Below are 16,311 nucleotides of genomic sequence, written 5' to 3' on the forward strand. Positions count from 1 at the left end.
CAACTGTAATAAAAGAAATTCCATATTGAAATGCAGCTCACTGTTGCAAAACAAAATTGTACCAGACTATCATCAATTAGACAATTACTAACAAGTGAAACATTTCATGCCTGTAAGAATTTCTGAAAGATTTTCAAAGTGATTAGTTGATCGATCGAACACTTCAGTCAAAACCCCCAAAATGCCTAATATTATAAAAAGAGCATCACTTGGAGGAACAAAATGCCTAATACTAAAAAAGAGCAATATCCTACCATTTGTATGCGTAGATGTTTTCCATGTTAGCAGAGTAACTACTGAATTTTTACATTGCTGGATTTGTCATTCAAAAACCTGATCCAGTCGAGAAGTCTCCTCGCCAACCTGTACTTCAAAATCCACTGTGTCAGAATAGGTCTGCTAATAACCTTGATTATGTCCATAATAGCCATGCAACCTCCTGGGTTGTCCATGGAACTCGCCGTTCTTCAACATTCTGTGTCTATTTCCCTGAAGCTCCTGATGCGCAAAGGGTGGCAATTTTGAAGAATCATCTACAGAAATAAATATTTGCACGGTTTAGATATAGGTTACGCAGCTAGAAATTAGAATCTGTTCCCAGTAGGAAAACTCTTGAAATTTGACGGTTTTGCTATACATAACTAGCCCAAACTTCTAGACACCAAATCTCGCTTTCATTCTAACATTAATATCTCATATTCCAAAACAAGGTAACTATTAATACTCATTTTATATAAAAAAGGAACTCACCCTGATCGGTCATCTTGGTGAGTTTATTAAGTGCCCGGAGGATATCTTTCTCATGCTCCTACATCAGGATGCAGATTCACAGCCTTAGTCATTATTATAAACAGGCAATTCAGAGCACTTACTCTAAAGAAAATTATTTATGTTAATGGTGAAAACCATAAAGATGAACTTACATTCAGTATTAACATTGCCTTCTCAACTTGAGCAGGGTTGGGATTTTTGCTACCACATGCCATCATCTTAGCCTGATAGACACAAAGGTTTCAGTTTTCAGGAGAAAACTACAAGTTAACATAAAGCATCAAGAGCAGCTTAAAAACTGTCTGAACTACTTAGATACTAGGTGCAAACCCATGCACAACTATCATCCATAAGACGTAGATCATAGATACGCTAAAACAACCATAGATGACAGATTGACAGAACAGGTCCATAGATGAAATCCAAATGTAACCAAAGGTTTAAATGAATCTCTAAATCCAGATTGTCGAATTCCATGATTTTCTTATATGTTCCTTAAACCTGACGCAAAAAGAACTGCAGCTTTCCAGCTTACGGTTCCTTTTCTCTCAGTCTCAACTATGCTAAAACCAAATAAAGTTAAAATCCAGTAGCAACAGGATGCATATGTTACAACTTATATCATGACCACGGACCACCAATTCAAACTTACAGAATCATACATCTACTGAAAGATTTCTACCTCTAGATCCTTTCTCATAATATCATCGATTTGTTCAACCTTAGTTACACTTCCACGAGCCAGTAAGTTTCTTGCCACCCTTTTGGAGCATATACCTACAGCCTAAATACCAGTTAAAAGATACATATCTACAGTAGCCAACCGTCACTTTTTTACATGCTATATTTTAGAGTAAGCCACCAAAGCACAAGTAATCCAGTATCAGCATAAGTGGATAAATTTACGCAACCCAGCAAAAATAAAACTGCCTCACCTCGTGAAGTACCGCATTTGTTGGGCGCATCACAATAGTTTCAGATGAATTCTTGAATTTATCAGCATCAGATGTGTGGAAGCTATTTTTGGTATGAGACTGTAATGATGTTATGTCTTTGTTAATAACAGGCGCTTCAAAATTATGAGAAACTATCTTCAAAGTCACTGGAGGGAGTGTTGCTGTTTCACCATGTTGTTTATTATCCCTGAAGTGATCCTGCAGCCAAAAAATATATACTTGCTAAAAATCCAAGAAAAAATAACATACAAGATGCGGTGTGATATTGATTAAATAAGCCCAAAACAAAGGCAGAAACCTAGCTAAAAAAATCCTATGACATGCTCTGCATCTAATCAGGTGTGTATCCAAGTAAGTTTGATATCAAAAAGAACAAAGGGAAATTCAAACAACCTTTAGTTCTAAGGATCTCTATACAATACTCATCATGCTATCAGATAGAAGTATCAAGATTTGAGTCTTAAATTATTATAACCACCCCTAAATTATTTCCCACAATGTCTTTAACAAGTAATTTACACATAACATATAACAAGGATGAGCATTCTTTATGAGGTGCAATGAGTATTTACTTGTGCCGCAGAACGCATTGTTGCTGCACAAGGTTGATGCTGAGGAATATATTTTAGAGATCTCGAAAGAGAAGGACAAGGAGCCTTCATTTTTTTGGGGGGAGCATTGCCCACTAAATTAGTAGCAAGATCAGGAGCATTCACTTTAGTAGAGACAGACTCGTGAGCACTATTTCGCCATTTCCTGCATAGAATAATGGAAATTGGTAATGAGGTCATCAGCATACTCAATTCTCATAAACTTGAGATTATCATGTGTAAATGCGCCAGCAAAACCTTATCCTTTTTATCGACTTGTCTGAATTGATTCTCGTAAGCAGCTGACTGTGTTCAGTATCTGTGACATTGAGTTCCTTTCTCAGCTCAGTTATAAGCTCCTCCTTGGCCTATAAGAATAACAAGGACATCAGAAAGACAAACAAAATCAACCAAAAGCCTCATATAAGTTCTGAAAGATAAGAAAAATATATATGGCAAAACTTGGCATAATTAGGCTTTACCCAGGAAAGCAGATCAGATTGAGCAATGAAAGCCCTCAAAAGAGAAGAGTATGCCTCTGTTTCCAGACTGTGGATTTGAAACTTAAAATCCATTTCAACTCTTTTAAAAGGTTCTTTCACCACAACCATTCTTGGAGTCGCAGAACTGTGGCCATATGGAGGACTCTTTAAGTCTTGCATTGTTATAATTTTCCCACAACTTCCTAACATCAACATTTGAAACTAATGCTTATTATGTTCAATATGAGACATCCCTGCCAATACTAATTGGACTTTCCAATAAAATGAGACCAGTGGATATTTATCTAATCAGACTGGAAGTTGATTAGCATTCAATGCAGAAAGGTAAATATGCACTTACAAAGTATGAACAATGTCTCACTCCAAAGGCAAGGACACATGCTACTCAACCAGCCATAGTTTAACTCAATACATAATCATGTAATGAGCTGAAATTATATTCATGCTTGCATCACTCATTTTAATAACTCCTTGCCAGTAGTAAAGGTTTTTGAACTAAAATGAACCAAATTACAATTATCCATCAAACTGAATTTCTTGTAGATTTCCAAATTCCAAACACAAGGGTATATCATGTAGAATATAGGAATAACAATAATCTTATCAAAAATCAATAACCTTGAATTTCCACAACTAGGGGACCACAAAAGAAACAAAAAAATTGTCAAAAGTCTTTATTTGGAATGTGAAAATTATGCAGTGACAAATCCAGGAAAGGAACATAAAAACATAAAATTTGTATCAATGATATTAGCAAACATAAGGTAGATAAAATGTAGAAACCGTAAAATTGTCATCGAAATCGAAAAATTCATTCACGAGCTCAATAAAACCACATAACCCAATGGTTTTCCATAAAGTTCAACACCTCAACGCAATAAAAATTAACGACTGCTATCAAATTTATTAACAAGGCAATCATATATGCAAACTCTACTATGCTAATATTATATTGTTTTCAACCATTGAAAGCACAAATAAACAAGTGGGTCAAGCCTGTCCCCAATATTCTAGGCAACCCACAAACAGACATGGATTCTCTCTCTCTCATAACATAATTTTTTTAATGCATTTTCATAAAAAATGGTGATGTATATACAAAACGTGCACATTTTTACGTGTTCCCACCAAAAACCCTAATCAAAACCCACATTCAAAGCCCTTACTCAAGACAAAATTCTTTTTATGATCTCAGAACTGAAACAAACTGTGGCATTTTATCAATAAAGGTTTTGTCAACCCCTGTACTGTATTTTCTAGAGAAACAAACAGAAAGTGCGAGCAATAATTCTTCAAATATATAAAGAAAAAAAGAAAAAAAACAGGAATCAGTACCAGTGGACTTGTTGTAATAATTTATTACTTTCCGGCAAATTAATGTTTTACTGGCTGAGCTTTCTATATAAAATCGGAAATAAAAAAACTCTCCTTCACCGGATTTTCAGTCTTTTGAGCGGGAACTAAAACCCTGACGAAAAGATTAATAAATTGCATTTGCTGCTCATGTAATCTCAATTAAATTAAATTAAATTAGGTGAAACTGCAAATAAACCATCTTACTTTTTAGTTTGGTCCAAATATCATCCAGTGAAAAAAGATTATATGTTGTGCGATAATAAATATATATATATATATATATTATTTTAATTTTTTTTTAATCGATGGTGTTATATATTAAGTTATTATTAATTGTCAAAAAAAAAAGTTATTAGTTTTAAGAGAAAATTACATAAAAATTCACGTCACACTATTTTATTTTTCAATTAGACATTTTTATTTTTAATAAATTTCGAATCATTTCTTATTTACTCTTGGTGACTTAATATTTGAAATTATTTCTTTCTCTAACCAACCTTAATCGTTGTACACATGTATAACTTGTTTTTTTTGGTATAGGGAAAAGAGGCAAAGCCTAGAAACTTAGTCTAATAAAACAGACCTACTATAAGAAATAAACTAGCAGGCGGACTATTATGCCGAACGACACCCAAGCTGTTATTGTCCCTTAACGATGCCAAGTGATCAGCAGCAAAGTTGGCTTCTCTATAAACGTGCTTAAATTTCACACTCCAATTCCTGGACAAGATAGATTCAAAAAGACTCTAAATGGTGATCTCCCCACTACTTCTCCTTTATATTTTTAACTAATGGTCTGGAACAAACCTCCACTTTTTAGCCCATTTTCGTTTGCACCCTAACGTCGTAAAATCACCGATTGTATTCAAATTCACACCTTTCGTTTTCAATTCCACCCTAATTTAAAAAAATGACACTGTGGCAGCCGTATCAGCCAAATCTGCTTACTCATCGGTTGACGTGGATGTCACGGTGTTAAAAATACCCTTAAATCATCAAATTCTAAAGATCATAATCTAAAAACTAAAATCCTAAAAATCTAGGGACTCGTTTTACTTTTTTTACATTATGATATATTTTAATGTCATTCTTCTTCTCCGCACCACCTTCACTGCAACTACAGCCACCGCACCTTCACCTTCAGTCCACCACGAGCAGCGTCTCCTCCACTACCTGTCGTCGCACCAATTTTCTTCAAGTTTAGCAAAATACTGCCGCAAGACCAAACAACACAATTTGAAAAAACAAAGCATCCTTTCAGAGATCTCAAGGGCCTTAACCCATCTTTTTTTTTTCGATAATTCTTAAGCTCTCTCTCCTCACATAACCCATATCAATATATAATTTTCACAAAGAGCTTCAAAAAATTTAAAAACTTTCATAAAGTTATGGCTACCCTCTCTTCAATTAATTACCGTTCTTTTTCAAATTTAAATTATTTATTCTCTTCCTCGTCATCTTCCATTAATGGGCAGCAATTTCAACGATTAACTTTCATTTCTAAGAAGTTTTTAATAGCAGCAGCTAAGGATTCACTAAAACCTCAAAATAATTCATATCCAGATGCTATTATTATGCAGGAAGGTTAGTTTATCCTTGTTTGGATTCATGCCCTTTGTTTTATTCCTAGTTTTATGAATTGGATTTGGTTTAATTTTTTGTTTTGATGTTTGTTTAAATCAATTGTGAATTGGATTTTATATGTATGTTAAGGCTAGGGGTGTTCAAATTCAGTTTGGGTGGGTTATTATCTTTTAATGCCCCAAACTGAATGTTAAAAATTATGTTGGGTTACAACCCAATATATTTGGGTTACAATATGTTAGTCACTCTAAATTAAGATGGGTTATTTGGGTTATCTAATCCCATTTTTATTGGGTTTTATCATTTGATCTTTCGTATGACAAGTAACTGTGTTTCCATCTCCATAATTTGCTTGTCGGTCACTTTCTACGCAGTTTTATGCCTTTGAATCCAATTTCCATTATTTAATTTGCCTATGTATAAAAATATATTATTGTATCTATGAGAACAGTTTGATGAAAAAAAAGTATTTTTTTTTACATTTCTTTTTTTTTTCTGATTAAATTGTAGATATCTGTTTTAAACTTAATTTTTTTTTTATAAAAACAGCTAAAAGTCATCATAAATGTCATCTATAATTAAAATGAAAATCAAATTAACGTAACCAGTTACTAAAAAGTCTAATGATTGTTGTGCTATTTTGTTTTATTCAAAGTAAAAATTTTATTTTTTTATTTAAATTTTTTTTTTGGTAAAATGCACCAATGAGATATATTTAAGCTCAAACAAATCCTCTTTACAAGCAAATCAAATAAGCAGCCAGAGCTATTCTCTCTCTAATATTTGTGCTCTCACTTCTCTCTAGAAAAAACTTCAATTTTCTTCATCTCTTTGAGGGTGGGAGAAGATGATCTTTCCGGATAGCCGGAAAATCATCTTCTCTCCGCCCATATTACTAAGTAATCTAGATTTACTCTTTAGTTCAATAAATCTTTGTTAAGATTTTAATTTCGAGTTGGGTTTTTTTTTTGATTTTATTATGTTGGAATAAATCTTAAGGTCTTTACTACCTCTTTGCTTTGATTTTTTAGATCTACAAAAAAAAATTTAGTGTTTGATCGTTCTTCAAAGTCAAGTTTTTGTAGATCTAAAAATTAAGAGGTTTGTGACTCTTAACTTTATAGATCTAGATGATGAAGATGGTTGGTTGGCAAAAATACTACGCTTCAACGGTTCAAGCGGATTTTCCGTCTCATCGGAAGAAGAAGATCGAACTCCCCGTCCGACGGTTTATCGTTGTGTTAAGTTTGCGGGATCCATGATTAGACTTCTTTTTAATCTTTGCTTGTATCACGTTTGTTGCCTTTTATTGGTTGCTTTAATTTTGAAAGATCATATAAAAAAAAATTATTGTCATATGACTTTCATTTGTATTGTTATCTTCATCAATAGATTTATCTTTGGAAAAAAAAAAAAAAGCAGCCAAGTCAAAAAACAAAAATTAACTCTGCCAACTATTATAAACAGCTCTAAAACTATTTGTATCAAGCTTCTTTGAGAACAACTTCAGCAACAATTCATTCCTAATACGCATAACAGTATTATCAACACTTTCCCTCATTTTGTCAAACACCAACTTGTTCCTACTTCTCCATATATTATAAATGGTTGCAATGAACGCCACACGTCTCACTTTAGCAAGGAAACTTTTGCCCCTAGTCTTTTTGCTAAACCAAGAAATTTCCCTTCTCCACAAACCAGGTTCTCTGCTAATATTACATTTCTGCATAACCCTCTTAAAGACTTCTTTGGAAAACCGCACTTAAAGAACATGTGGTTTATTGATTCAGAATCACACTCACATAACGGACACAAGTCATCATCAACATGCCCCCAAACTTTCAATTTAGGGTAATTGATTCTGTAAGTTACTCAACTTACCTAATTTATCAAAATGATCACTAAACTAAAAAACGCTACAAAGTGCTCTTTGAACTTTTATTTTTGTATCACAGGGAGGTCATTATCCCATTTCCGGTCATTTTTATCACATGTGGCAGCCGGATTTTATTTATAGTCTACATCACAAGCCACATCATTTGGAAGAAAGTTTAATTCACCCCCTCAACTTTGCACATAGTTTTCAAAATAAAAATAAATAGTTTTTTTTACATTCTAATCATCTTTTACCTATCTCCTACCTATTTCCAACCACCTCCACCAGCCCCCACCACCTCTACCTTGCGACTACCACCCTCCTCCACGACAATTTGCCGCCGCCTAAACTCCTCCATATTTGAATCGATGCTCACTGTTTCAAATAACGGTCTGGGTGCACTTACATCGTGGAAAGTTTTTGTAGGCATCTATTTACGTTGTGGGTTAGTGCTCGTAACCTCCATTTTCAGTTCAAGAACTCAACTCTTTCACATCAACTCTGTTTCTTTTCCAAAAACAATAAAATATACACAGGATGCAATTGTTTCAATTTTAGAACATTACAGTACAACCATACCAGATCTATTAAATCTTATAAACTAATTGAAAAAAGAGAAGGAATTCATTAGTTAATTAAATTCCATAATATAACAAAACCTTCAAAAGAGAAGAAATTGTCAATTGAGTACAGATCTAAACATTATAAATTAAATCTTTTCATATAATCAAAATTTCAAAATCTTAAATCCCACAATATTTCAAATAAACTCATTTGGATTAAAGAACGGCAATCGACATAGAAAATCGGTGACGAAAAACAGAGAACGGCAGAGGAGCAGACGACGTCAATGAACTAAATATTGAAGAAAGGAGAGCAGAAGATGACGACGAATAGAAAGATTGAAGGCAGATGAGTAATGACGCTGGTGTTGGAAGCTCAGATGGACGTTAATGTCGATGAAGTCAGAGGAGCGGTGGAGGCGGAAGTAGAAAACAAGCATGTGGAGGCAAATGATAATAGGGTTTTTTTGGGTTTTTTTCATTTAAATGAAATATATATTATTTGCCTATGTGTTAATTTGTAATTGGATATAATATAAAAATTTAAGGGTGCAAATTTATTTTTTTAGATGATGTGGCTTCTGATGTGGACTATAAATAAAATCCAGCTGCCACATTGGATAAAAATGATCGGAAATGGGATAGTGACCTCCCTGTGATACAAAAATAAAAGTTCAATGAGCATTTTGTAGCGTTTTTTAGTTCAGTGACCATTTTGATAAATTGAGTAAGTTGAGTGACCTACAGAATCAATTACCCTTCAATTTATCTTTAGTTCTAAGCTTTCCTCTTATAACAATCCAAGCTATGAAGCTCTGCTTTGGAATGTACCCTGGACTCCACAGAATCCTCCACCAATTGACTTTATCACTATCAATTCTGAAGAACTTCCAAGCCGAGTTTATGGAGAAGAAACCATTCCTACTTAGCTTCCAAGCAATGCTGTCCTCTTTATCCTCTTGAATGCAGAATTGACTTCTCACAAGATTCCAAGCACTGTCGATTTGATCATCCATTGGGTCAGGGAGCCTCCATCTTCCTCTATACCAAACATCTTTAACCTTAGCTTGATTAGGGACATCAGTATCAGGAATGAAGATATTTGGATATAGATCAGTTATAGTCTTGCCATTCACCCAAGGGTCATGCCAAAAGGAGAAATCCCCTTTCCCTAAAACATAATGAAAGCAATCTTTAATCTCTGGTCTCAACTTTATTAAGTTCCTCCAGCTCCAGCTAGCTATCAGAGGCTTAGTGATACCCCAAAAACTTAACATCTTCAACTTGTTCTTAATGATCCACTTAGCCCATAAAGATTCTTTATTAACAACCAACTCCCAAATATGCCTTATAACTGCAACTCTATTCCACAAAACCATATCTTTTATCCCCAAGCCACCTTCACTTTTCAATTTACAAACATCCTTCCACGCTACTAAGTTCCCATGCTTGAAATCAACACTGTCCCTCCAAAGGAATTTTTTACACATTCTCTCCGCTCCTCTTATTACAGCCATAGGAAGAATGAACAAAGAACTCCAATAGACTTGCATGGAGAAAAGGACTGAATTCACTAGCTGGAGCCTGCCTGCATAAGTTAAGAATCTAACAGTCCAGTGTGAAATTCTCTTACTTATTCTATCAATCAACCCATTACAATCATCTTTACTAAGCCTCTTGCTAATTAGGGGAACTCCCAAATATTTAATAGGCAAAGTACCCTCACTGAACCCCAACTCCTGCAACACAGATCTTTTAATCTCCTCATTCACTCCACTAAAGTAAACACTGCTCTTATTAACATTAACTTTAAGGCATGTAACTTCATAAAAGTGATTAATAATGCTAGAGATCTGCTTTATACTTCTCATATCACATTTGCAAAAAATGAACAAGTCATCAGCAAAACATAGGTGTTTAATTTTCAAATCCTTACAGCCAGAATGATAAGAAAAATTGTTATCGCATTTCGAAATCAAGGCTCTCGAAAAGTACTCCATAACAAGCACAAAAATTAACGGAGACATTGGATCACCTTGCCTTATACCACAAGCCCCTTTGAAAAAACCCTCAGGCTTTCCATTAATCATCACAGAATAATAAGGGGATCTAACACAAACCATAATCCAATTAACAAATCTAGCAGGAAATCTTAGACCTAACAAAATCTCCTCAATACAATCCCAATTGACTGAATCATAGGCCTTTCTAAGATCAATTTTCATAGCACAATCATTTTTTCCTTTAGCTTTGTGGTAATTAAACACTAACTCATGGGCTAAAAGAACATTATCACCAATTCTCCTACCAGGAACAAAAGCAGACTGAGAACCATCAATTAGGTACCTCAAACAAATTCTCAATCTAGTCGCAATAATCTTGGTAATACACTTATACAAGACATTGCAGCAGGAAATAGGCCTATAATCACTAAGGTGAATAGCATTTTCAGACTTAGGAATTATAGTAATAATTGTGGCATTTACCTGGTTTAAGAGTTTACCAGTAAAAAAGAAATCTTTGATAGCATCAGTTACCTCCCCTCCAATAACACTCCAGCTTTTCTTGAAAAACAAACTGCTATAACCATCTGCTCCAGGGGCCTTGTCGCTGCCAATATCAAACATTGCACTCTTGATTTCATTATCATCTACATGAGCACATAATCTCAGCATATCTTCCTCAGACATAAACTTTCCATGAGCCAGAATATTATAGTCCATGTGCTCCCTGGATCTGTTTTTGCCCAACAAATCTTTATAGAAATTAATTATGCTACTTGTAATCTCACTTTGCTCTTTAATGATTCTACCATTCACATTTAATTGATTGATCCTGTTAGCAGCATGCCTCTGCTTTAAAGAGTTATGGAAGAACTTGGTATTAAGGTCACCAAGATCTATCCACTGAACTCTAGACTTCTGCCTTAGGAAATTTTCCTCCAGTCTCATCATCTTATTCAGGTGGATAATAATTGCTTGCTCCTCATCTATCAAAATAGGGTTCAAAGCATCAACCTGGATTTGCTCTTGAACTATATTCAGAACTTCTCTAGCCTTCTCAACTTTACCTGATATATCACTAAAATTGTCTCTATTGAGTTTCCTCAACACTTTTTTTAATCTCTTAAGCTTGTGGACAACTTGATACATCTTGAAACCCCTGATAGGTTCATTCCAGCTCATACTCACCACCTCTAAAAAAATTTGACATTCAGTCCATATATTAAAAAATCTAAAGGGTTTGCCAGGCCCCTGAACTGAATCATTAAACATAATCACCAAAGGGGCATGATCAGAAATACTATGATTCATCACTCTAACTTCCGAATCAAAGTATTGAAACCAATTCACTGAAACCAACACCCTATCTAGCTTTCTCCACACTCTACTATCTCCATGTTGGTTATTAGTCCAAGTGAATAAGTTACCTTTCCAGTTCAGTTCATCCAACTTAGCCTCAATAAGACAATTCTGAAAATCCAAACTATCAGAATGACTAGCCATATTCCCTCCACATCTCTCATCATTTCTTAGTGTAGCATTGAAATCCCCTAGGACAGTCCAGGGATCAACACAACTTCTAGACAAAATCACTAAATCTCTCCATAACTCCCTCCTGCTCTCAGCATCATTCATACCATACACAAAAGTAGCAAGAAAATGCTTATTGCCGCAATACACATCACAATGCATCAATTGATTAGACTTAGAAATACATTTAATCTGCACTTCATCTCTATATATCACCCAGATTCTCCCTAACTCTGCACAATCATTATTATTTACCATCTTCCAACCGTTAAGTCTCAAACCACTCCACACTTTATCAATATTCAGATTTCTTACTCTAGTCTCAACAATTGCAAACAGAGATAGATTTTGCTTTTTCACCCAACTCCTTATCTCTGCATGCTTAATGGGATCATTTAGACCCCTAATGTTCCAAACCCCTATCATTTCCCCTTTCAGGGGTTATGTTTACTTTCTTAACCCTTTTATCTCCAATAACACCAATTTTATTCACATCTGCAGCTTTGGTAGTACCTTGGCCAATAACTCCAGTTACAACTTTCCCTTTCCCTCTACTACCACCTGGGGTTCTCTTCATTTGAGTATTCTGGGTCTGCAACTCCTCAGAATTACCAACTATCACCTTTGGTTGATCTCCCTCTTTTTGAATCACTTCTAAAAATTAGAGATAAAATAAAAGTGGCATGTAATTCGTGTTTTTTGAATTAAAATGGACCTAAACTTTACGTAAACATGTCAAAAATAATAAACAAATATTTCAAAATAGGTGAGGACTAACCAAATCTGTTTGTACCTTTTTATGCTCTTTCTCGCCTGAGCACAAACATGCTCGGTTCGTTCTCTTAGGGGAGGACGAATGGCGGTGAGATGGAGACCGAGAATTTTTTTAATTTTGTTTAATTATTTATTTAAGTATATTAATATTTTTTATGAATTATTTAATTAAATTAAATTTTTGGACAAAATAATTTTATGACCGCTCATATAAAAGAAAACCGGTTAATTGTTGGAATAAATATAAAATAGTAAATACCATCACCCTTAATATTAGAATAAAATAATCATAATCATAATAAAGAAAAAAATTAAAAGAATACTTCTAGAAATGGTTTTAATTAGAAACTGACTAGTAATTCATCTAAAAGAAAAAGAGGTGATGTGGTTCCTCTAAAATCCCAAACACAGGAAAAAAACTCATTTAAAAAATGCAAACTCTCCAAAAATGGCGTGTACACGTAACCCACAATAAACCAAAGTACACTGTATTTGGGTTATATGAATCTAATAACCCATTGGTTTATATTTAAACTACGAATTTCAGTTTGGGTTGGATTTATTCTTTTGGTTTGGGTGGGTTATAAAGATTTTGTACAGCCCTAAAGCCCCCTTTGGAACAATTCTTTTTACTCACTGGAATTCATTTATAAATGAATTCTTGGAATTCATTTGCAAATGAATTCCGCTTTTTAGAATAAAAAACTGTAAACTATAGAATTAAAATGAATTCTGCATATTTATGTTTGAAATGAATTCTAGAATTCAATTCTTTTTAATCTATTCTTAAATTAACCTTATAACCATTTTACTAAACATTAAAAATTAACTAAAATACTATTAAAATTTATTATATGCTAAAAATAACTAACTATATTAAAATATATAATTTATTTTTTAAATTTCAAAAAATTAAAACATAGCAACATAAACCACAAAATTAGTATTTCTGGAAATTACCGTGGGCACGCTTTAACTGAAGAGATCTTCTGTTTTTTTTTCTTCAAAAAATTTCCGAAGCACCGATTTTTATAAATTTTATAAATTCAAAATATAACAACATAAATCACCAAGTTAAGCATAAGCTACTATTTTAAACAAAGATCAAAATGCATAACTTGTTCTTCAAGTTTTACAAATCCAAAATATAGCATATACAAGTATATGCTATATCAACATATTTAACATACATATTATTGAATATATTCATAAGCAACAAAATAACAACCAATATAAAAAATTTAAACCATTCAATTATAATTAAAATCAAATACATAATATATAACAAGAAAAAAATAAAAAAAATTCCACTAGTTTATTTAACTAATTATAAAAATCTGAAAAAAATATTAATAAACTATTTGAAATAGTTAATTAAAAAAAATAAAGATAAATTGATAAAACTAAACTTTTTGGTTTGAGATTTGTTGTAGCAGGTAATATAATGATTGGTTGTGTAATATGGAGTAGAGAAAATTAAAAAAAGAATAAAACGAGAAGGAAAATTGAAATCAAAATGGAAAGAAATAAAATAAGAAGAAAAATTGAATGAAAATGGAAAGAAATAAAATGAGAAGAAAAATTGAAATGAAAGTGACAGCAAATAATATCAAAAGAAAAGAGAACCTTTAAAAAAATTGAGGGTATTATTGTCAAAAAGGGATTGTTCTTTTTGTCATGTGTTGTTCATTTGTAAATTCTATCTATTTTACTTGGATTTATAAATCCACAAATTATAACTAACATTAATTCCCTGATTTTAATTCCAAGAATTGTGTTTGTCCATTCATTCATTCCAAACATAAAAAATTGGAATTATAAATGAATTCCAACTTTTTTAAGGAATTCATTCATTCCAAAGGGGCCCTAACTGTAATAGGTTTCAAATAATGGTAATAGATTTCAATTCAGGTGCAGTGGCTACTCATGTGAATCCAGCTCAATTCAGGCGCTCCTCGTGGTGGACTGAAGATGAAGGTGCGGCGACGGTAGCTGAAGAAGTGAAGGTGCGCCGGAAAAGAAGGACATGAAGCAAAGTAGATAAACAAATATCAAAATATAAAAAGAGTAAAAAAGAAGTCCTTATATTGTTAGGATTTTAGTTTTTAGGTTATGATATTTAAAATTTTAAAATTTGAGGGCGTTTCTGACACCGTGGCATCCACGTCAGCCAATGAATAAGCAAATTTGGCTTATATGGCTGCCACAGTGTCAATTTTTTTAGATCAGGGTGGAATGGAAAATGAAAGGTGTAAATTTGGGTGTAATCGGTGGTTTTACAACGTTAGAGTGCAAACGAAAAGGTGCTAAAAGGTGGAGATTTTTTCAGACCATTAGCCTATTTTTAATGCGCTAATCTTCCATTCAATTTTGATATTTCTTCCTCGTTACCCTAATTTTCTTCTCAAATCAATCGCATTTAAGATTTATAAATTAGCTTTTAAGATTTAAATTTTAGGATGTAGCTTTAAGTCGGTGGCCGGAGACGGTGGAGGGGCGACGGCGGCCAACAATAATACCAGAAACACTTTCGCCATTAAATCCATTGAAATAGGTAATGGTCGCACATGTTTACTTTGAAGACAAAAGAGGATAAAAATGACAGCAAGTTGACATAATCCTAAGTGTTTATACGAGGTGCCTTGGAGAAGTAGTGGTTGAGTTGGGTTCACTTTATAAATAATGGCTGAACATAGTACAGCACCGCCACTGATGGCTCTATCAAAATTTACTTTATGTTTCTTTATTATCACACTTTTATCATAACTCACCCCAAGTATTGACAATGGTGCTTTAGATCCGTTTTCTGAATTTTGTTTGTTGGTGGACTGTGGACTTGTTTTTAATTTTTTGTCATTAATATAAATTAGCACTTTCATCAACTCTAGTGATATCTCTAACTATTGAGCAAAGGTTGCCTGAATCTTCTAGCCCTAATATAAAGAGTCCTCTAGCTCTAATATTTAATTTTGCTCAGCTGGACGAGAAGCTCAGGGCTGGATACAGAGCAACAACAGCTTGGAAATTCAGCTTCTTGTTGATAATGAGGAAATCAATGGTTTTTTACAGTGTATGTGATTAAAGCCTCTCTTCTTAATAGCTTGAATTCAAGATTCCATATAGTGCTCTGATTTTGAGTCTTTTGGAGTTTGGCTTAACTTCATCTAACTATACTTTTATTATGCATTTCGGTGAATATTTTGTTTTGCCTATACTAAAATGTAGACGTATTTGTGTTCTTATTTATATGTATCTGAAATGTTTTTAAAATGTATAATATAACTAGTTTCTGAAATATACCCCAATTACTTTCGAGATTTAATTTTTTTATATAAATTAGAAAATATATACATTTAATATATACTCATTTGTATCTTCAACTGGTGATTATATAGTTATTAGTTCAGTTTATTATATATGTGCATCTTGTATTAATCAACAATACACCGTATCTAAACCATCGACATATCATAGATAAATATAAGATACATCATAGATACACCACAGATTTATCATGGATATATATTCATTTTTTGTTTTGATTATTTTAATGAAATAAATTTCGTAGATACGCCATTGTTTCATCAATATTTCTTGCAAAAAAATTAGACTATTTTTTCATTTTGAAGAATATAGCTGAGCTAGTTATGAGACGTAACTATATTATTTATGAGATGTATCTGAAATGTTTTCAAAATGTAAATGGCTTGTTTCTAAGATGTATCTGAATTATTTATGATATTCCATTTTTTTTATGTAAATTAAAAAAATGTACATATTTACATTTTTGATAGAAACTCGTACG

At 33.1% G+C, this 16,311-nt stretch overlaps 1 protein-coding gene across 3 annotated transcripts; it reads right to left on the minus strand.

The window, feature by feature from the left end:
- Window positions 1-4,356, minus strand: LOC126665101 (uncharacterized). Of its 3 annotated transcripts, none has more exons than XM_050357805.2 (8): window positions 4,156-4,356; window positions 2,800-2,998; window positions 2,576-2,685; window positions 2,300-2,483; window positions 1,707-1,925; window positions 924-995; window positions 751-808; window positions 1-533 (listed from the first exon to the last, which is right to left on the minus strand). In XM_050357805.2, the coding sequence occupies exons 2-8, from the start codon at window positions 2,977-2,979 to the stop codon at window positions 400-402; spliced, it is 957 nt and encodes a 318-aa protein (XP_050213762.1). In that variant the 5' UTR covers window positions 2,980-2,998; window positions 4,156-4,356; the 3' UTR covers window positions 1-399. The 3 variants fall into 3 exon arrangements, with proteins under 3 accessions (XP_050213762.1, XP_050213761.1, XP_050213759.1); XM_050357804.2 differs by having other exon boundaries at window positions 2,800-3,002; XM_050357802.2 differs by lacking the exon at window positions 4,156-4,356 and having other exon boundaries at window positions 2,800-4,135.
- Window positions 4,357-16,311: the final 11,955 nt, after the last annotated feature.

Source organism: Mercurialis annua, linkage group LG1-X, assembly GCF_937616625.2.
Source record: "Mercurialis annua linkage group LG1-X, ddMerAnnu1.2, whole genome shotgun sequence".
NCBI classification, from domain to species: Eukaryota; Viridiplantae; Streptophyta; class Magnoliopsida; order Malpighiales; family Euphorbiaceae; genus Mercurialis; species Mercurialis annua.

Excerpts from the sequence above, each read along its gene's own strand:
- LOC126665101 (XM_050357802.2), bottom strand. The coding sequence starts at position 3,015 with ATGTTGATGTTAGGAAGTTGTGGGAAAATTATAACAATGCAAGACTTA. Across the intron at positions 1,926-2,299 it reads CAATGCGTTCTGCGGCACAA|GATCACTTCAGGGATAATAA; the intron begins GTAAATACTCAT and ends TTTTGGCTGCAG. Across the intron at positions 534-750 it reads CACCAAGATGACCGATCAGG|ATGATTCTTCAAAATTGCCA; the intron begins GTGAGTTCCTTT and ends TTATTTCTGTAG.